Source organism: Stigmatopora argus, chromosome 7 (genome assembly GCF_051989625.1).
Source record: "Stigmatopora argus isolate UIUO_Sarg chromosome 7, RoL_Sarg_1.0, whole genome shotgun sequence".
Classification (NCBI taxonomy): domain Eukaryota; kingdom Metazoa; phylum Chordata; class Actinopteri; order Syngnathiformes; family Syngnathidae; genus Stigmatopora; species Stigmatopora argus.
In genome coordinates, this window is record NC_135393.1 from 18,320,403 (window position 1) to 18,341,398 (window position 20,996).

Consider the following 20,996-nt stretch of genomic DNA (forward strand, 5'->3'; position numbering starts at 1 on the left):
ACGGGGGGTCTCGTTTCCACGTTCACTATCTGTGAGAAAAACGTACTCTTCCTGGGAGGTCCAAAATAAAGACAATACGTAATTCAATAATTTTTTTCTGCCAAAAAGTCTTACGGCAGACCATTTAAGATCAATAAACCAGTGCTAAAGTAACCAAAATGAAGGTGCACTTTGCATCAATACAATCAATCCATGTGAGAAAAAATCCACATGAAATTAAAACCTAGAGATAAAGAAATAAAACATAACAATAAATGGAAGGACGCCAAATCTTTTGAGCTAAAACACCTTTCGGCTGTGATTAAACGCGACATATGTTTATCCACGCTAACCCTGGTGGCTTTACCCCGTCCCTCCGAGGCATCCATTGGCTCGTGTGACTCGTGGCGAAGACTATGCTTTATTCATTTTAAGCCAAAAGGAAAAATTCAAACATTCATGAACAATCTGTCTGAAATCTAACGAGTTAGGGGGAATGACAGGGAGGAAAAGTTCTTCCTCTCAAGCAGAAAAACATGTAGTAAGAATCTCAAAAGTCATGTTATAAAAACAAAATGAGGTATGAACTTACCTTCGTACCTACCTTAATTTGCTCTAGTCTCATTATACAGTTTTTCCAGTGTTATCAAAACATATTTATCAAAGTGACTTCCATTCACAATACACAAAAATAACAAATATTGGGCCCTTTAAAAATAAATTAATTTTTTTTTCATTTGTACTACATTAAAAATTCCATTATCATCCATGTTGTGGTTTTTATCGTTGTTAATGGTAAATCGTTTATTTTCCTTCTCCACCTAAAAGTTCATAACAAAGCTACTCATTTTTGCCACTCCAAAAGTAATTCGTTATAAAAACTTGTATTTCCAAAACAATGACTGAAATCTAAACACTTAATGTACCGTTTAGCAATTGTTGAAGAACGCCGCTGCCTGGTGGACAACGGGTGCCACAATCATACGAGGAGGACCAATCACATACTCCTAGACTACATCTTTTCGAACCTCGTCAGTGATTGGCTCAGAGGAAAACCTCAACCAATCACAATTCGGAATGTAGAATCAGGAAGTAACCGATAGGAAACAACTCATCGGAAAGTTTCAGGCATTCGGCAAACAATTCAGAGTTTAGCTCAGTTAAAACACTTCAAAACGCGCAGATTGGCTAAATGCAAAAATAACATTTCAACGGCACGATATAGATTCAAAGGATGTCAACGGCCATATAACTACTCTCACGTTCGTTATTTGTTTACGTAGCAAAACGATTGACAAGCTAACACGAGCCTAGCCACTCAGCTAGGGGATAATTGGAGTCACCTGCGCTGGCAATTAGCATGTCGGCGAAATAATAACAAGTTGTATTTTACTCACTCAGGGACCAAGAAGGCTGTGTTTGTTGGTATTAAAACGGGTCCAGCGTCTTCATGTCAGAATGCCTTGCTCGTGCGGGAACTGGAGACGATGGATTCGGCCTCTGGTTGTCCTGTTGTATATATTATTGTTGCTCGTGGTCCTGCCGCTGTGCGTGTGGGAACTGCAGAAGTCGGGGGTAAGAACTGGGCTCTCCAGAAGGGGCTGCACTGCATTGTGGGATATGGTTTTTAAAAACAAACAAAATGTTTAAAGCTATGAGGATCCAATAGCATTTTAGTGATAAGAAAATGGTGCTTCTGGTTTTAAAGAAACAGTTTATAACATTTAAATGTGGGTTAATTATTTAGTTGATTTATTTAGTTGGCTTGAGGGGTTACACGTTTTATTAAGATAAATTAGCTTTATATCATGTAACGTGATGTTATTGTACCATATTGTAGTTTCCGGTTTTAAGAATTTTAAATGAAAACAAAATTAGAGTCGCCGTATTGTTTTCATTTTTGTAAAATTTGGGGGGCAAAAATGGCATATCAAGACATTTAAATATTTTTTTTCGTTAGTACAAATAATAATAATAATTATTTTAAATTTGTAAAAGTATTTTTTCTTTTTAAATTTTGGGCGAGGGTTTAATAGTTTACTCATAGAAACTCATATTGTCCAAAACATTGGTTGAAATTAAAAAAAAATACGTAAAAAAAAAAAAAAATCATTATCCTGCTTATCCTCACAAGGGTCACAATAAACACTTTAGTATCATGTCTTATCTGTATTAGCTCTTTACTGTATTTAAAAAATATATTTTCTCTTTCAAATTGGATTAAGAAAATCCTATATTTTTTTAACGCTTATTGGCTTAACCAAAATTGTATTAATGACATCTATTTCTTTGCCACGGCAGGTCGGCACTCATAACAAAGCATGGTTTATAGCCGGCATATTTGTCTTCATGACCATCCCCATATCATTATGGGGCATTCTACAACATCTGGTTCACTACACTCAGCCGGAGCTTCAGAAACCCATCATAAGGTGAACAAAATTCACAATATTGTCCTAAAGAAAAAAAATTGTATAACATTTTTAACACCTCATTTTTCCCCCATCAGAATATTGTGGATGGTGCCAATTTACAGCTTGGACAGTGTAAGTTTTTCTCTATAACGACACTTTACTTCCCGATCATAAACTAAAAAAAAGTGACCGGTGTGCCACAGTGGATTGCCCTGAAATACCCGCACATTGCCATTTACGTGGACACTTGCCGGGAATGCTACGAGGCTTACGTCATCTACAACTTTATGACGTTCCTTCTAAACTACCTGGAGAACCAGTACCCCAGTCTGGTCATGATGTTGGAGGTCCAGGAGCAACAGAAGCACCTTCCGCCGCTTTGCTGCTGCCCACCCTGGCCAATGGGGGAGTGAGTAAACTACATACAGTAATCCCTCGAATATCGCGGTTAATGTAGACCACATGTGTCAAAGTGGCGGCTCGGGGGCCAAATCTGGCCCGCGGCATCATTTTGTGTGGCCCGGGAAAGTAAATCATGAGTGCCGACTTTCTGTTTTAGGATCAAATTAAAATGAAGACTATAGATGTATATTACATTTCCTGATTTTCCCTTTTAAATCAATAATTGTCATTTTTTAATCCATTTTTTTCTCTGTTTTTAGTTCAAAAATCATTTTGGAAAATCTAAAAATATATTTAAAAAAAGATAAAATAAACATTGTTTTAGATCTATAAAAACTGAATATTCAGGGATTTTAATTCAGTTCTTTTAATCCATTTATTAAAAAATTCTAAATATCATATCTAAAATGGTCCGGCCCACGTGAAATCAAGTTGACGTTAAAGCGAACCAACCCGAGTCTGGCACCCTTGTAGACCAAACATGGCCACGCTAATTGAAAAATCACAAAGTACGGTCACCCGTATTATAATTTTTTTTCTTCAGTGCTCAGTCCTAGTAGCAAAAGTGGCTTTCGTTACGAATTTCAGCGTGGATTTTCACATTTTTAAGAACTTAAATTTTGTTTAAAAATTTAAAAAAAAAAATAATAGCAGAAAAAAATTGCAAAGGAGTGAATTCACGATATGTGAAGTCGCAATAAAAAAGACTGTACTTACCCCAAAATATTTCTCATGTGGTTCGGTGGTAAAGTGGCGAGCACATCCGCCCCACACTTCTAGTGCTGTGGGTTCAATCCCAGGTCGGTCCTCACTGTATGGAGTTTGCATGTTCATCTTTGTAGGTTTTCTCTGGGTTCTCCAGTTTACTCCCACATCCCAAAAACATGCTAATCTAATTAAAAACTTAAAATTGCCCCTAGCTACGATTGGTTGTTTGTCTCACTGCGATTGGTTGAAATGGTTGACCAACAATTCTCAGTGTCTTTCACCGGTATTTTGCTGGGATAGGCTCCAGCACCCCCTGCGAACCTCGTGAGGACAAGAATTTTTTTTTAAAATGAATGAATGTTTCTCATTTTACATGTTTGTTTGTTTGTTGTGTTTTTTTCCTTCTCCAAAGGGTTTTGCTATTAAGGTGCAAGCTAGGGGTGCTGCAGTACACAGTGGTGAGGCCGGTCACAACGGTTATCGCCCTGTAAGTCACGCAAGATTTTGTTGAGATTTTGTCGGCCTAAAATCGACCGTGAGATTTTGTCATCCTAAAATCGGCCGTGAGATTTTGTCGGCCTAAAATCGACAATTTTTCAAATATTTGGTGATAAATCGACTCTGACCATCCATTTTTGTTGTTGTTGTGGCAGCATCTGTCAACATTGCGAAGTTTACGACGAAGGCAACTTCAGCTCCACCAACGCTTGGACCTATTTGGTCATTGTCAACAACATGTCCCAACTGGTACTGAAAACTCTCGATTGGTCTCGTTTTCCCACGGCCGTCGGGACGTAACGCCTCATTTCATCTGTCCAGTTTGCCATGTACTGCCTGGTGCTGTTCTACAGGGCTCTGCGAGAGGAACTGGGCCCCATCAAGCCGGTGGGAAAGTTTCTCTGCGTCAAAATGGTGGTGTTCGTCTCATTTTGGTGAATAAAAACAACTTTGGAATGAATTTTTGGCCACTTTTCAGGTGAATAAATGTTGTTGTTTTTTGTGATTGACAGGCAAGCTGTTCTCATCGCCCTGCTGGTTAAAATGGGCGTCATCTCGGAGGAGCGCACTTGGGACTGGAAAAGCGTGGAAGCCGTCGCCACCGGATTGCAGGTCAACAAAAAACATTTACATATTTCTGTTTTGATTTTTCTTTTTCACAGATTTGGCCAGTCGTGTCTCATATCCAATCAGACGTCATTTCCAGAAGATCGCGACGAGATGAAAAATACATATTTTAATCTATTTATTTCTACGTATTCACTCAATCCATTTTGCACATTTTTTTTCTTTTTTGAATGATATTCTAATTATCGCTTCAAATTTAAGGAAAAAATGTCCATGTTTTTTAAATATGGGAACATCGTATTTTCCGGACTATAAGTCAAACTTTTTTTCCTATTTTGGTGACTTATTTTTTCTCCCTTTCCAGGAAAGCCTATTTTTATGCTATAGTTATCCAAATATTGGTGCCTATTTAGGTTGTTGTTCGCCATTTAACTATGTTTTCTGATCAAATAAAAAAAGTGTATACTTAAATATACTTTTTTCCTCTTCATACATTTTCTTTGGGACTGGAGCTCCAAATTCAAATTTCCATTTTTTTTTTTTACTGGATTGCAGGACTTTGTGATCTGCGTGGAGATGTTCCTGGCAGCCATCGCTCACCACGTGAGCTTCACGTACAAGCCTTACATCCAAGAGGCCGAGGAGGGTTCCTGCTTCGACTCCTTCATGGCCATGTGGGACGTCTCCGACGTCCGCGCCGACATCTCCGAACAAGTCCGCAACGTCGGTCGGTCTCCGACAAATCGCTTGCTCGGCACCACCAAAATCAGCGTTGACTTTTTCCTTCTTCTTTCCTGCCGCAGGTCGAACGGTAATGGGCCGCGCCCGAACGTCGTACTTCGACGACGCGCAGAACTGCGGCGAGCGCTCCGGCCTGCTTTCGTCCGACGGCTCCCGGGACGCCGTGGGCGAGGTGGCGTCCGACCCGCCGTCGCCCGGGGGCCGCTACCAGGGTACGGGGCAAACGCCACGTTCCGTCTCGGCCCCCGCCGGCCTGGCCCGGGAACGACGCGACGTGGCGGGCGAGGCTAACAGCGACGAGGAAGCCCAAGAGGACTCGATCGTCGTCGTTAGGAACTAACGAGGGGGCGGGTCCCGGCGACTTTTGCCAATCACGTGACAGCCGCAAGAATGTTCTGTGAGGAATGGACGCAAATGTCCGTCAACGACGGGTTGAAACTCGTGCGGCGGAAAATTATCAATCGTCGAGTTGGAGCGTTAGCGCCTTAGCCGTTTAGCCTCTTTTGTTACTAATTTGGAGGGAAACAAATTGAAAGATTTAAAGGCCACACTGAAAAGAATATTCACTCAAAATTGTGGGGATGCTTTGAATCATAATGAAAAATGAGGATTGTGCTATTATTTTTAAATAATTACTCATCAAAGTAACTTTTGTTTCAAGTATTTAAACATGTATCATAATTACGCCATGATACTATCTCTTGTTTTTTTTCTCTTCAATTATGTTAAATACAAGTATCAAATTGTATGCATCAGGTATGTTTTTAAATGTTAACTGAATATTAGTAATTGAAAATGATAAATTTGCACATGTATGCGTCAATTTCCAGTTTTCAGTCTAGAACTCAATACTCATTACTTGCTATACTTTGGCAATTTAACATAAAAGATGAAACACGCAATTTGATTGGATGAGGAAATACACTGATTTCCATTTTAAACATTCATTAAAAATGTCAAATTCACCTTTACGATTAAATTGCAGAAATAACAACCATTTAAATGTTCTCAGCAGTTCTGTACTCTTTATGCCTTCCGCAACTTTATTTTTACCAATAAAACGAACAACAACATGAGAACATTTTCATCATTTTAATCCCAACGCAACAATAATACCATTTTAAAATGTCAACAACTTTTTTTAGCTAACGCTTCAGTCCATCCATCCGTCCACCATCACGCGTCTTTCCGTACCTCGATGGAAATACTGCTGTTCCGGATCTTGACGGCCAACCGCATCCGCTCCCCTGCCGCCACCTCCAGGGGGCGCTGCAGGACGACGGCGGCCTGCTTCCAGTGAGAGTCGGGGGCCAGCGTGCTAACCGTGGTCTCATCGTCCAGATAGATGTCGTACCAAAAGGGCACCGCCGTGATTCTTCCCGCCGACGTCGTCAAAACCTGACAAGATGAGCGTGTTCAGAAACTTAAGACCAATCCAGATACTTTTTAAATGCTGAATTACTGCATACTCAGTTAAAGTCATTGTTATCACATACTGCTTGAATCGCGATAAACTCATTTCAATTCACGGCAAAAGCCTGAAAGGATCCTTCATTGCCCCTAACAACATGGCCTCTGTGGGGCATATGTAAAGTCTAGCACACAAGTGTCAAAGTGGCGGCCTGGGGGCCAAATCTGGCCCGCCGCATCATTTTGTGTGGCCCGGGAAAGTCAATCATGAGTGCCGACTTTCTGTTTTAGGATCAAATTAAAATGAAGAGTATAGATGTATATTCTATTTCCTGATTTTCCCCCTTTTAAAACAATAATTGTCATTTATTAATCAATTTTTTCGAGCCGAGCCGGACCCCCTTGGTCTAGCAAAACCCACCTGGACCTCCCTTTCGTTGTAGTTGGCATTGGTGTCCATCAGATTGAGGACGAAAAGCTCCGTGGGCTCGCTCAGGTGTCGACACGTCAACGTGGAGAAATCCAGAAACACGTGCACGGGAACCTGAAAGGCAAAGCGCCATTAATATTATCGGAAAATTGACGGTTAAAGACGCCGACGCGTACTTACGGTGAACTGGTTGATGAACGGCGCAATGTTGAAGCCAAGAGTGGCGTCGCGGCCCTGCACGGCGCTTTCCATCAGCAGCGTGTCCGACTCCACCAGCGTGCCCAGAACCACCATTTTTTGAGGGAAGATGCGGCCGCCACGCTCCAGTAAACACCTGAAGAATCGGGGAGGGGAAGTTCAACATTGATGGTTGTGAGAAAATCAACTTTGCCAAGATATTCGGCTTTTTCTGGAAATTCCGGTTTAAAAAATAAATCAATAAATTTGGACAAAGATGAACAAATGTAACATCAAACTAAAGTTTTTTTTTTTTAAACTAAAATGTTGTCAATTAAAAAAAAAAATCATTTTTTTACTGTCCATGCTCTTAAATATCTTGAAACGTGATTTTTAATGGACATTGAATTGAAATTATATTCCCAAGATATAATGGAGATTTCAATTTAAAAAATAAATGAAGAAATTTTGATTTCAAATGTAACATCAAAATAAAAAGTTTTTAAAATTTGTCACTTAAAAAAATAAAAAATAAATAAAAAATACTGCCCAGGCTATTAAATATCTTACATCATGATTTGTTATGGACATAAAAATGGAAACATTGAATTGCAATTAGTATATTCAAATTTGGGGGAAAAAGTGTGAAAAAAAAATAATTTACAGAAAAATATTTTTCATGATTTCCCCTAAAAAAGAGAATATCATGTTTACGTACTGGAATTATATTTTTGGGGATAGCAAAAAAAAAATCCTACATTTTTTTTCCCATAACATCACAAAACCCAAACTTAAAATAAATAAATGAATAAAAATAAATAATTTAAAAAAAATTAAAAATCGAGATTATAATGAAAATGCTCATCTGCTCTGAAAACTTATTTCCGAAGAGCCGCCATTGAACATCGGCATCGGCGACCCCCCGTCGACCCCAAAGGTGACCTCATCCATCCCCACCTCGCCAAAGACGCCTTCTCCATCAGCTTCTGCCTGACGAGGCCGCACGTCTCCACGCAGTCCAGCAAGATGGCGCTCCAGAGCTTCTCCCGCGAGGGTCTCTGCAGCGCCCCCTGCTCGTCCTCGCCGCGGTTCAGCCAGAACTCCAAGCTGCCGTCGGGCACGCCGTTGGCGCGCGCCAAGCGCTCCAGCACTTCCTGCTGCTTCCTCTTCTCCACCGAACTGTACGCCCTGACGCCGCCTTGGGCGGCGGCCAGCAGGCAGAGCAGAGAGAAGCCCTCCGAAACGTCCAGGACGTACAGCGGGTCGGCGGGTTCCCCCGGCGTGGGAGGCTCCGCCTTCAAGCGGCTCACCAGCTCGGAGATGGCCGCGGCGAAGCTCCGGTGGTAGCGCCCGTTGTTCAAGAGCGCCATTTCCGAGCACTCCACCACGCAGACGTCCGGGCGGGTCTGGAGGGACGCCAGGGCGCTGCAAAGCTCCGCCTCCGGGTCGCGGGGGTCCGCCGCCGCGTCCAGGCGCACGTGGCGACCGTCCCGCTCCACCGCCACGCTGTGCAGGTGGAGGTAAGCTTCCTGGCAGGATACGTCCACCAGGAGATCGTCGCCGCTTTTTAGCAAAAAACCTGGCCGGAAAAAAAGCGGACAAAGAAACACATTTAACGTTTTTGAAATGTCGTTCGTTGACTGTGATTGGCCGGCAAAGGAATCCAGGGTGATCGGCTACAGCATGTGTCAAAGTGGCGGCCTGGGGGCCAAATCTGGCCCGCCGCATCATTTTGTGTGGCCCGGGAAAGTCAATCATGAGTGCCGACTTTCTGTTTTAGGATCAAATAAAAATGAAGAGTATAGATGTATATTAAATTTCCTGATTTTCCCCCTTTTAAATCAATCATTGTCATGTTTTAATAATTTTTCTGTGTTTTTAGTTCAAAAATCATATTGTAAAATCTAAAAATATATAAAAAAGCTAAAATAAACATTGTTTTAGATCTATGAAAAACGGAATATTCAGGGCTTCTAATCCAGTTATTTTAATCCATTTATAATTTAAAAAAATCTAAATATTATATCTAAATTGGTCCGGCCCACGTGAAATCAAGTTGACGTTAAAGCGGCCCGCGAACCAACCCGAGTCTGACACCCTTGGGCTACAGCATTAAATCAAAATACATTGGATAAAATACAACTCTGCACACCCTGTATAGTCCGAATTTTTTATTATTATGAAATAGTATTAACAAAATTAAATTGTTTTGCCCTTTAAAATATTTTTAGGACATTATACCTCTACTTACAAATGCCTCTCGGTATGTAATTTTCAGGTTACAAAATCTGTTATTTTATTTTGAAATTGCCCTGGTAACATTATTGCGGCCTAGAACAAGTTTTTGCATGCTTTTTATTCGTTTAATAAATCATTTTCTTATAATTTTCCTTCTTTTTTGTCTGTTTTATTGCATGTTTGATGCAAAATTGGGACACTGGTCATTTTTAAAGGGTGGAATTGGTATTTTTTTGAGGACCGTGGAACAAATTACGGAATTTACATATAAAGTACTCATCTACTTACAAAATATTCAAGTTCTGAAACCAAATAATTTCGTACTGCACATGTTTTTTTTCATAAAATGTCATTTTGTTACATTTTGGAATTTGGAGTACTTCCACAACTACCAAAAAAAAAAAAAAGAATTAAAACATTAAAAGTGCCAAACTGAAAAGTGCAGTCGTGTAAAGTAATTAGCATATTTTTTACAGCTATCAAAAGTGTTGACTGACGCGCGTTGATGATGATAGAATTGTAAATGAAATGAAATTGGAGACCAGGATGAGTGGAAGCGGAAGAAGAACAATGAGATTAAGAAGAAAGGGGGGCGGGGCTATTCCTTCAGGAATAACATCTGTTCCCGTCTTCATCTGGGAAAAGTCAGATCGCTAAAGTGTGTCACGGATGATCACGGCGCACAAATAAACGAGGAGGGAGTTTGACGTCAGCGGATGTCGGCGCCTTCCCCAGAGGACGAGACGGCTGTCGTCTGGAGGACGACGAGCTCCGTGTCGGACGCCGTTAGCGTCATGGCGTGGCGCCGTTTATGGGGGCGGGGAGACAGCGCTCTCTTGTGATCGCGCGTGGAAATACAATAAAATGGGCTTGCAAAGTTAAAAAATAGCCCGAAATTCCTGATAAAATATCTAACTTAGGTTGTACTGATCACAATCTTTTCGCCGATTTTGAGGATCTGCCGACCTGAAACTTTAGCGTTTTATTTAACAGTTTACACAACCATTTTGACAGTATCCATCTTATTTAGTTTATGGCACAGGTGTCAAAGTGGCGGCCCGGGGGCCAAATCTGGCCCGCCGCATCATTTTGTGTGGCCCGGGAAAGTCAATCATGAGTGCCGACTTTCTGTTTTAGGATGAAATTAAGATGATAGATATAGATGTAGTATATTATATTTCCTGATTTCCCCTTTTAAATCAATAATTGCAATTTATTCATCCATTTTTTTGTGTTTTTAGTCCATAAATCATTTTATAAAATCTAAAAATATATACAAATATTTTCTGTTTTCCATTTTAATATGGAAAATAATTAGAGCAAAATTTGGTTTCCTTTTGCAATGAAAAACAAATGATTAAATAAATGATTTTCCCTTACTAAGAAAAAAAAGCTCAAATAAACATTGTTTTAGATCTATAAAAAATGGAATATTTAGGGCTTTTAATCCAGTTCTTTTAATCCATTTATTTTAAAAAAATCAAAATATTATTTCTAAAATGGTCCGGCCCACATGAAATGGAGTTGACGTTAACGCGGCCCACGAACCAACCCGAGTCTGACACACTTGGTTTATGGGCAGCCCTTTAAAAAATCTTTAAAACAATATTTTCGTGATGAAAAACACTAAAAGGGTTGATGAATAACGAGAGATAATGAGATTAAGATTTTTAACAAAATAAAGACCTTTACTGGCGTGCTCTGGGTAGATGGCCTGCTCCCAGCAGGTGTCTTCGTGCGGGCCCGTGGACAAGCTGCTCTCTTGGTCCAAATGCAGTTGAAACCAGACAGCCAGGGCATCCAGCTCGCCCTCCCTGACCACCGGCACACTCAAGCGCTGCACCGGCCTGGAGCTCAGACCCTCCAACTCCTACCAAAAACAAACTGCATTCCTATCACTTGGATTTTAGACATTCAAAAGTCACCGCGAGTCGGTACTTTCCCGAATGGGATAGATTGGATTTGACAAATGAGGTGTGGCCAATGAAGGTGTTAATTACGATATGTAAGCCAAAAAAACAAGGCCTTAGGCAGCATTCTTGGCTCCAGTTAGAAATTACAATGAGTCATACATCGTAATAATCCAAGAGAGAAATCTCAATATTAAGCGATTAAAATTGAACTTTTACGACACGTGTCAAAGTGGCGGCCCAGGGGCCAAATCTGGCCCGCCGCATTATTTTGTGTGGCCCGGGAAAGTAAATCATGAGTGCTGACTTTCTGTTTTAGGATCAAATTAAAATGAAGAGTAGAGATGTATATTAAATTTCCTGATTTTCCCCCTTTTAAATCAATAATTGTCATTTTTAACCAGTTTTTTCTGTGTTTTTAGTTCAAAAATTATTTTGTAAAATCTAAATATATATTTTAAAAAAAGCTCAAATAAACATTGTTTTAGATCTATAAAAAAAAAATATTTTAAAAAAATCTAAATATTATATCTAAAATGATCCGGCCCACATGAAATCGAGTTGACGTTAACGCGGGCCGCGAACAAATTCAAATGAAGAGTATAGATATATATTAAATCGTTTCAAACTCAGCGTTTTCGATGACTCATTTGGACAATTGTTCAATTCGGACACAAAAAATGAGGACGTGATGGATTTGTGGGTGATGATGACGTGAGTACATTATAAAATGGCAAAGTAAACTACAACCGAACTCAGTTTTGCTTCTTTTTAAAAACGTGTTTTTAGCGTGTGTCCGTATGTTTAAGCTGGTGTACGTCTTGCCATGCCTGGCTGCGTCTTTAAAAACGGTGCGTCCTTTGTGTGTGTCAAATACAAAAATAGCACTCGTTACTGACACTGCGACTTAAAATACGATGCGCCATATAGTCGTGAAAATACGGTAGGTGACATAGTTTTAAATGAGAAGATTTTCAGCTAGTGGTGTGCCCTGAGATTTTTTCAATGCAACAAGTGTGCCTCAGCTCAAAAAAACTGAATTCCAAAATGGCAGCTCACCTCCACGTTGTTAAAGTCGATGCGTAGCACGGTGACCGGCTCGGTCAGCGCCACGTATCCCCCGGGCAATGCGCTGAGACGCTCGGTGGTGTACGGCTCCATGAAGCCGTCCGGTTCGTCGCAGCAGCTCACCGGACTACGCAGCTGCTCGGCCGCCGCCATGGAAAGACCGCCCACTTCGGACACGCAAAGCCTCCACAAACAAAAATCCCTTATTCATACCGTTCGGACGATTAACGCCAACCATTGACTTTGTTTACTTGTTATGCCGGCGGATCTCCAGGCACTCCACGGCCATGGCGTAAACGGTGGCGCCGGCGGGGATGACGCGACCGGTCGCCGAGGGGTCGCCGGATGCGGTCTCCGCCTTCTGTAGGAAAAATAAAACCAGCGTCACTATCTTGTCGTGCCGCCGTCGTGATGGCTGTTGTCATTTACCCGTGGAGGAGGCAGTAGAAGGTGGTGCCAAGCATGGATGAGGCTCTCGACGATGCCTTCGCCGAACAAGCCGGCGTCTACCGTCTCCGTCACTACCAGGGACACCCTGACAGAACAGAAAAATACAAACTATAGTATATGTACAGTGGTACCTCGACCTACGAGCAGCTCTACCTACGAGATGCTCGAGATACGATGAACATTTCGAGCAAATAATTCGCCCTAGATACGAGAAAAATTTCAAGATGCGAGAAAGCCAGGTGGCCATGACATGAGAGGCTGTTTATCATTGTAGCACACTGTCTTTTTTGCCGCATCTCTTTCGTGTATAACAGATATCTACGAGCACTGAACGATTTATTCGGACGAGTTTCCGCTACACATGGACCAGAAAACGCACAACGCGCATGCGCGGGCAAAGAGAGGGCTTTCTGGGTAATGAAGTATCCTTGTGCACACAACACCGATAGCCAATGGCATCCTTTCTCAGAATAAAACTTCATTACCCACAATCAATACGAGAAAAATCTTAAAATTCAACCATTTTCAGGCAAATTTCAGGTTGCGGCTCATACAACAAATTGCAAAATTCAACCATTTTCAGGCAAATTTCAGGTTAAGGCTTATACGAGAGAAATTGTAAAATTCAACCAATTTCAGGCACATTTCAGGTTGCGGCTTATATGAGAAAAATTGTAAAATTCAACCATTTTCAGGCAAATTTCAGGTTAAGGCTTATACGAGAGAAATTGTAAAATTCAACCAATTTCAGGCACATTTCAGGTTGCGGCTTATACGAGAAAAATTGTACAATTCAACCATTTTCGGGCAGATTTAAGGTTGCGGCTTATACGCGGAGGTGATTAATAGGTGAGAAAATACTGCATTTGTGTGGCCTACTGCAACAACAACAACAACCCCCCCCCCCCACACACACACATTTTTGTGAATCAAGGGGGCGGCTTATACAAGAGAAATTGTAAAATTCAACCATTTTCAGGCAAATTTCAGGTTGCGGCTTATACGAGAGAAATTGTCAAATTCAACCATTTTAAGGCAATATTAAGGGTAGGGCTTATACGCGGAGGCGGCTTATATGCGAGAAAATACGGAAATATTTTACTACTATTTTCAGAGCGTATTTTTGGTTTGCCCAAAGTAATTATCATATATTCAGAATCCCGTGCGTACATACCTCTGCGGGATGTCCTTTGGCACTTCCATTTCGAAAGACTTCTTGTGAAGGATCTTGATGGCTCCGCCCAACCCATTGGCCGCCACCACCTCGCAGGCCAGCTCGTACATCGTCTTGGAAAGCTCGCAGGCGTACACCTCGGCGGCCCCGGCCTTCTTAGCGCACATGCTAACGGTGGGGTGACCATGTTAGCGAGCGAGCGGGAGCCAAAAGGCTAAATATGGCGTCGGAATCTCACCCGAGGATCCCGGTGCCGGTACCGATGTCCAGTACGGTGGTGCATCCGCCACGTACGGCCTTTTGGATGGCCTGCTGATACTTGCGGTTGCGCCCGTGGTCGTTGAGCATGAGGAAATGCCAACGCTCTACCAGCCAGTTTGCCACATGGTAGAAGTTCTCCCTGGCTTCCACGTAGTCCGGCTTCAGCTTCAGGGCTTTGAAAAAATGCCCAGCCGCTTCATCTCGGAAGCCCATTCTGAGCCAATTCAAGATACCCAAAAACGGAAAATACAATATATAGCGTTCATAGAAATATTATGCCTCTGATTGTGTAATACATCTTATTTAAATTTAGGCGAAACACACCAAACCAGGGATGTTTTTATCGGAAATCGAGACACAGCATGTCGAATATCGGAGGATCGGAATCTTTAAAATATAGATTTGTTTTTATTTTTGGGTATTGACTCATTAGCTCCCATTGGCAGTGAAGGATGATCATTTGCAAAATGACCCAGTATAATGAAAAAATCAGGAAATTTAATATACATCTATACTCTTCATTTTAATTTGATCCTAAAACAGAAAGTCGGCACTCATGATTTACTTTCCCGGGCCACACAAAATGATGCGGCGGGCCAGATTTGGCCCCCGGCCCGCCACTTTGACACATGTGCTCTATTCATATAGAAACTATTGAAGCAAACCTTGTTGTAAAAAAGTAAATATCCCAAAAACTTAAATTAAAATAGCTGTGTCTGTGGACCGGAATTAAACAAATTGTAAAACTTGTTATGCGTATCTGGGCGTTGTTTTTTGCCACAACAATAGACATTATTTTCAATAGCCTCAATGGCAAAATATTCTTATGCAAAAAAAATGGACGTCATGGACATCAATCGCGGATTATATAGACTTTTTTTTTATTTTTTAAAAAGCCCTTTTTTACATTATTGTAATTTTTGCTGACTATGTATTGTATAGTCTTTGAGTTGTTGCCAATAAAGTTATTTAAAAAGAATGCCTCTCCGCAGGTTTCGGGCTTGAAAAGCAAAGCAAAGCAAAATAAAAAATAAAAATAAAATAATAAAGCAAAATACCTGAAGAGCTGCTCTCCCACGCTATTCAGAATAACCTCGTCCGCCGGAAAGAGTTCTAGGGCTTGCTCATAGCAGCTGAAGAGGTCCTGAATTCGGCCGGCCGAGTTCAGTTCCTCAGCCCATTTGAAAAGGGTGAAGCGGAAGGACTCCTATGGCGATAAATAAAAAGGCAAAGAAATCAAATTTTTGGTACGTTCACCGTTTTGGGGGAAGATTTACTTTGGCAAATTCCTTGAACTGGGGCGCCAGGTTGAGGACCAGCAGGTAGTGCACGAACGCGGGTCCATAGTCCTGATTAAAGAGGCACTGCTGGGCGCTCTCTAGGGAACTGGAAACCAGTTGGTTCCGGGCCTGGTCCTCTCGGGGCCGTCTGTGGGATCTCCTGCCACTGCGTTTTGGTCTTGCGCTGGCATTAGGCATACCCTGGATAAAAAAAATTAAGGTTACACAAGGGTTGATCTGATTTTAAGGAGTCAAAATACCCTTAAAAAGCCACTTTTTAAGATAGTGTCCTTATTAATTTAAGTGAATAGGCTAGTTTTTTTCCATTTTAATTGAAATTAATAGCTTTAATTTCAAATGTTGGGTGGTTTATCAGGTGCAAAATTAAAATAAAAAAGCAAAAAAATGTTATTTGGAATTTTGTCACTCGTTCAGTTTTTATTTTTCATATTTTTGTTAGTTTTGTGAACATTGTTTGGGTTAGCAATCGATTTTTCCCTCTTTTGGGTTTTTACTGAGGTGGTTTTGGATATCCAATTCCTATTTTTTTAATGAATTCTTCTGATATTTCTCAATTATATATATTTTTTCAACATTATGACTCAGAAAATTGTGTATTGTGACACACTGAGAAATACTGCAAAATTAATATATGTAACAAGTGATTGTATTTGACTGACATGGCTGGAAATGTTGTCAAGGAAAAAATCAATATAATAATAATAATATTAATAATAATCTGACCATGCATCACCGAGATATTTAGACTTACCGCGCAAGAATGTAGATCAAAGCAGTGATGTTCTCTGGAAGGAGGTAATTGTTGTCGTTTTAAAAACTGATGTTTTTGCAGTGACGATTCAATCACGCTCAACGTCAAAATATTTCTTTAATGGTAAGCCACGGTGAGGCTTTTCTTCTGCAAGTAGGCATCTTGCAATCGGCAAAGCAGAAGAAAATCTACGCTACGTAAGGTTTTTTTTGCCAAACTCACACACTATCGAAGCTAATAGCATTGTTGGCTAGCAGGTCCTTCCGGTAAATAAGCTCGACTGTTAAACACGTACGCGAACATACTTCCGATTCAATGTAGCGGTCTAAAACAAGTGATTTTCTCTTTACAAACTGTTTGATTTTTTTTTTTTAAATAAGATGGAAATATTTCAAGGAGAATGTTGTAAAAAATATTCTTATTTTTAAGATCAATGGATTTCACTGCATCTCTGAATTTTATGAAACAACGTTAATTAATGTAATATTAATAACATCTTTGATGCATAATGGCGAAGGATTAACATAACTCGTCCCCGTTTACCAATACATGAATGTTTATTAAAATAATATCTGCAGAACCATTCGGTTAAAACGCTAGATTTAGAGCTTCAAAGTTATTACATTACGTCAAGAAAGTTCACTGTAATGCTATCCAAGAGTTGCATATGCTCGCCAACACAAGAGCTATTTAAAGTATTCAATTGATATAAAGCATTCAAAGATGACACCTATTTTCTTTGATCGTATTTATATTATTTTTCTTGTATTTTGTAGTCTAAAATCGTCTTTTTGACCCATAGTGTAACGAATCTGCGGAAACAAACGCGGATGTAGTAGCAATTATTATTTTGACAGCATAAGTACTCTTTGTCAGAAGTTTCCCCTACACGCACGCAGATGTCAGCAGAGTTTCTCAAATCTGTCACTTTGCTAGGTGGGGTGTATTTGATGAGCGACAGAAAACATGAACGAGGCAGCTTTCTGACAACCGCCCTTGCGTGGACTTTCTTCCGACGCGGCTCGTTTTTTAACACCACTTCGCCTCGCTTTTGCTAACTCCTCTTTGCCCTCCAAATTGATACGAAGAAGTAGTGAACCATGCTAACCGACGTTAGCTAAGTAGCTATGCAGCCCGCCGGCGACCTGACCCTCGAATCTTAATTGTTTGTATTTATTTTTTTAATTTATTTTTCTTAAATTAACACGGTTTCCCCCTTTGTTAAACAAGCCGAGGAGCAAACGAAGACATGGGTCTGCACCCATTGGAATTCAGCGAATGCTATCTGGACAGCCCTTGTTTCAGGGAGAAGATCAAGGCTCACGAAGCAGAGTTGGATAAGACCAACAGGTTCATTAAGGAGTTGTACAAAGATGGCAAGAACCTCATCAGCGCCACCAAACGTGAGTCATTCACAAGTGGGCACTTTTCTCGGGGGGTAAAAATCATATTTGGTGTATTTCTATTTGTCACCTGAAGCTTTATTCCAATCAGCATGCACGAGGTTTGTGGGACCATCGCCCCAATTTTCTGTACAATTTGTTTGACTAATGCAGGTTAAATTTCACGATGAATATTATATGGTATAGGAGTTCAAAAAGTTGAAAAGAGAGTTAATAATCATAATCAAATGGAATGTGTCGCCATTTTTTTGCCTGCAGGTAAGTTTTGGAAGATAAAGAGTATAGCAAAATGTTTCCTGGATCTTAAGGGACTTCCAGGACACTCCCCTTTTCTCTCTTATAATGATTGACAGCTCTAAAATGTGTTACATTTTCACAAAGTACAGATAAACGATACATGAAACACAATAACAAACTATTAAGAATTCAACTTGTAACATTGAATTATCAATTCATTTTTTCTGGCTTGAAATTGAAATTCTACTGGATAATGTAGCCTACTGTGTCAAAGTGGTGGCCCAGGGGCCAAATCTGGCCCGCCGCATCATTTTGTGTGGCCCGGGAAAGTAAATCATGAGTGCTGACTTTCTGTTTTAGGATCAAATTAAAATGAAGAGTATAGATGTATATTAAATTTCCTGATTATTCCACTTTTAAATCAATAATTGTCATTTTTTAATCCATTTTTTTCAGTTTTTAGTTCAAAAATCATTTTGTAAAATCTAAAAAAATATATATAAAAAAGTTAAAATAAACATTTTTTTAGATCTATAAAAATCAGGCAAATTTCAGGTTGCAGCTCATATGAGAAAAATTGTAAAATTCAACAATTTTCAGGAAAATTTCAGGTTACGGCTTATACGAGAGAAATTGTAAAATTCAACCATTTTCAGGCAAATTTCAGGTTGCGGCTTCTACGAGTGAAATTGTAAAATTCAACCATTTTCAAGCAAATTTCAGGTTGCGGCTTATACGCGAAAAATTGTAAAAATCAACCATTTTCAGGCAAATATCAGGTTGCGACTTATATGAGAGAAATTGTAAAATTCAACCGTTTTCAGGCAAATTTCAGGTTGCGGCTTATACGCGGAGGCAATTAATAGGCGAGAAAATACCGCATTTGTGTGGTCTACTGCAACAACAACAACAAAAAATCCTCTTTTTTTTATACATCAAGTTCCTGGAACTGCCCTCGGAATTCTTCTCCTACTAATTTATCCAAGCAATAAAACAACGCTCCAACTTGAGATGATAATTCCCAAAAAGACCAGCGTGTTCTAGAATGTTCCGTTTTTCTCGGGATTGTTCTCTCAGTCCTTATTCAGACACGCTCGAGCCTATCTACTACACTAATAAAAAAGGGGAGTGAAAAAAAAATGCAACTTTTAAGGAAGATTAACCCCCCACCCCCCTTGCCAGAAGTCCAGGGTGTCCTGGAATGTCCATATAAAGGAAAAACCACCACCCAAGACTTTCCCAAACAACGCAGACCAGGATGTCTTGGGACACCTTTATCTTCCATCTTGATAAGAGCCAACCTTGGCTTTTTTGGGGGGGGACAAATCGAACGTTCGCTCTGACCCGGCCGGCGACGACAACAGGACGGAGAAGCGTCGGCGGCGTGCTTGACCTGGACGCGATCCGGCGCGGCGAGCGCGTGGTGACGTCACGCTCTCGGCAACTCCCTTCCACTCCCGCAGCTGGGAGGAAGTCCCGCCACGGAAAGTCCTTGGATCCGCAGAGGAAACTCCAAGCGGATGAAGATGGCCGAGGCCAAGAGAGCGCTGACATGGAAGTGTCCACCAGAGGAGCAACAAGCAGATGCGATCATGTTTCTCCAGCCAAGCGCCGTCCATCCGCGTCCTGTCTTTTTGTCGTCAGGAAACGTGGCTAGCAAGACGAGCTAGGCTACCATTGGACAATCTGGATCCCCAAAAAAGTCCTCCCGATTTTGGGTTCATTTCTTTCTATATTGGATGATCTGAAATTTTATTGCAATACTCTCATTTTTGGATGATAAGGCGCACCTGAGTTGAAGCCACGCCCCCACCAAGAAAGCGAGAAGACGAGCTAGCTACCTTTGGACAATCTGGATAAAAAAAAGTCCTCCCAGTTTTGGGTTCATTTCTTTCGATATTGGATAATCTGAAATATTTTTGCAATAGTACTCATTTTTGGATGATAAGATGCACCTGAGTTGAAGCCACGCCCCCACCATGAAAACTGTTTATATTCAAATATAAATTGCAAGTTTGGGATAAATTAGCAGCTAAAGTTGTCGTGATGATATTAAAATTTTCGACTCATCAATATTCTAAAATAATTCTCCCTATTTGATAGAATTATCATTACTAATCTAATAGATTAAAAAAAATAGGGTTGTAAAAATCACATATTTTTGCTTGTCCAAGTGAACTGATTTTGAGGAGCAACCAATACCGATAGCTCTCAAATTTAATTCTCAGTAATAATTGATATCTCACCAAAAATCAATAATTGTCATTTTTAAATCCATTTTTTCTGTGTTTTTAGTTCAAAAATCATTTTGTAAAATCTAAAAATATATTTAAAAAAAAAAGCTAAAATAAACACTGTTTTGGATCTATAAAAATGGTATATTCAGGGCTTTTAATCCAGTTATTTTAATCAATTTATTTAAAAAAATCTAAATATTATATCTAAAATGGTCCGGCCCACGTGAAATCAAGATGACGTTAACGTTGCCCGCGAATCAACCCGAGTCGGTCACCCTTGGATTAAATGGTCGATCCCCCAAAAAGTTGAGTTTTTGTGTATTTCTAAACTTTGGTCATACGTGCATTTTTTTTTAGGACATCCCTAGAAAAGAGTAAAGTTTGCAAGCGTCTCCGTTTTTCCCCGATATGTTGCTCGCTATAATCACATTAAAACTTCAGCCTAAGAGCCACATCACAGCCTTTCATTAAATTCGCATTAGCTTTGCGTTCAAGGTTTTCATCTGGTTTTGGAGCGACAACAAGACTACACAATCGTACTTTTGGACCGAGTAAAGGAAGGACGTCTTTAAAAAAAAAAAAAGCTGCACATCTGCGACCAGTCAAGTGGCCATTGTTGCCAGGAGGACTTCTTCTTAGC

At 40.4% G+C, this 20,996-nt stretch overlaps 4 protein-coding genes across 13 annotated transcripts in view; 2 read left to right on the forward strand and 2 right to left on the reverse strand.

Moving 5' to 3' along the window:
- Positions 1-1,585, reverse strand: part of LOC144077528 (uncharacterized) — a 178,492-nt gene extending 176,907 nt beyond the window's left edge. For 4 of the 9 annotated variants that reach the window (XR_013301033.1, XR_013301035.1, XR_013301034.1 and 1 more), the window contains exon 1: positions 1,377-1,585. The gene's annotated coding sequence lies outside the window, so the exon portion shown is untranslated. The remainder of the gene's footprint in view (positions 1-1,376) is intronic. The other 5 variants (XM_077605330.1, XM_077605331.1, XM_077605327.1 and 2 more) reach the window with 2 other exon arrangements.
- On the forward strand, positions 1,062-5,942 carry tmem184c (transmembrane protein 184C). The gene is made up of 10 exons (XM_077605321.1): positions 1,062-1,554; positions 2,281-2,411; positions 2,489-2,525; positions 2,597-2,802; positions 3,916-3,990; positions 4,157-4,250; positions 4,323-4,435; positions 4,514-4,613; positions 5,124-5,295; positions 5,372-5,942. Exons 1-10 carry the CDS (start codon positions 1,438-1,440, stop codon positions 5,647-5,649), a joined length of 1,323 nt encoding a protein of 440 aa, XP_077461447.1. The 5' UTR covers positions 1,062-1,437; the 3' UTR covers positions 5,650-5,942.
- A 444-nt stretch (positions 5,943-6,386) lies between these two features.
- Positions 6,387-16,781, reverse strand: prmt9 (protein arginine methyltransferase 9). The gene is made up of 13 exons (XM_077605317.1): positions 16,480-16,781; positions 15,705-15,908; positions 15,486-15,634; positions 14,405-14,641; positions 14,167-14,334; positions 12,972-13,077; positions 12,794-12,903; positions 12,534-12,726; positions 11,251-11,434; positions 8,284-8,905; positions 7,330-7,483; positions 7,141-7,263; positions 6,387-6,707 (listed from the first exon to the last, which is right to left on the reverse strand). Exons 2-13 carry the CDS (start codon positions 15,903-15,905, stop codon positions 6,486-6,488), a joined length of 2,469 nt encoding a protein of 822 aa, XP_077461443.1. The 5' UTR covers positions 15,906-15,908; positions 16,480-16,781; the 3' UTR covers positions 6,387-6,485.
- Positions 16,782-17,349: 568 nt separating this feature from the next.
- The window catches only part of arhgap10 (Rho GTPase activating protein 10), a 42,891-nt gene continuing 39,244 nt past the window's right edge, over positions 17,350-20,996 (forward strand). Inside the window, exons 1-2 of one of the 2 annotated variants that reach the window (XM_077605319.1) lie at positions 17,350-17,644; positions 17,710-17,882. In XM_077605319.1, the coding sequence (XP_077461445.1) occupies positions 17,729-17,882 (154 nt within the window). In that variant the 5' untranslated portion in view covers positions 17,350-17,644; positions 17,710-17,728. The remainder of the gene's footprint in view (positions 17,645-17,709; positions 17,883-20,996) is intronic. The other variant, XM_077605320.1, reaches the window with a different exon arrangement.

Bases quoted from the DNA above. Each gene is read 5' to 3' on its own strand.
- tmem184c (XM_077605321.1), top strand. From the start codon at position 1,438: ATGCCTTGCTCGTGCGGGAACTGGAGACGATGGATTCGGCCTCTGGTT. The intron at 4,251-4,322 runs GTACTGAAAACT...TCATCTGTCCAG, and splicing joins TCAACAACATGTCCCAACTG to TTTGCCATGTACTGCCTGGT. The intron at 5,296-5,371 runs GTCGGTCTCCGA...TTCCTGCCGCAG, and splicing joins CGAACAAGTCCGCAACGTCG to GTCGAACGGTAATGGGCCGC.
- prmt9 (XM_077605317.1), bottom strand. From the start codon at position 15,905: ATGCCTAATGCCAGCGCAAGACCAAAACGCAGTGGCAGGAGATCCCAC. The intron at 14,335-14,404 runs GTGAGATTCCGA...CCCCACCGTTAG, and splicing joins ACCGGCACCGGGATCCTCGG to CATGTGCGCTAAGAAGGCCG. The intron at 13,078-14,166 runs GTATGTACGCAC...CTGTTCTGTCAG, and splicing joins CCAAAGGACATCCCGCAGAG to GGTGTCCCTGGTAGTGACGG.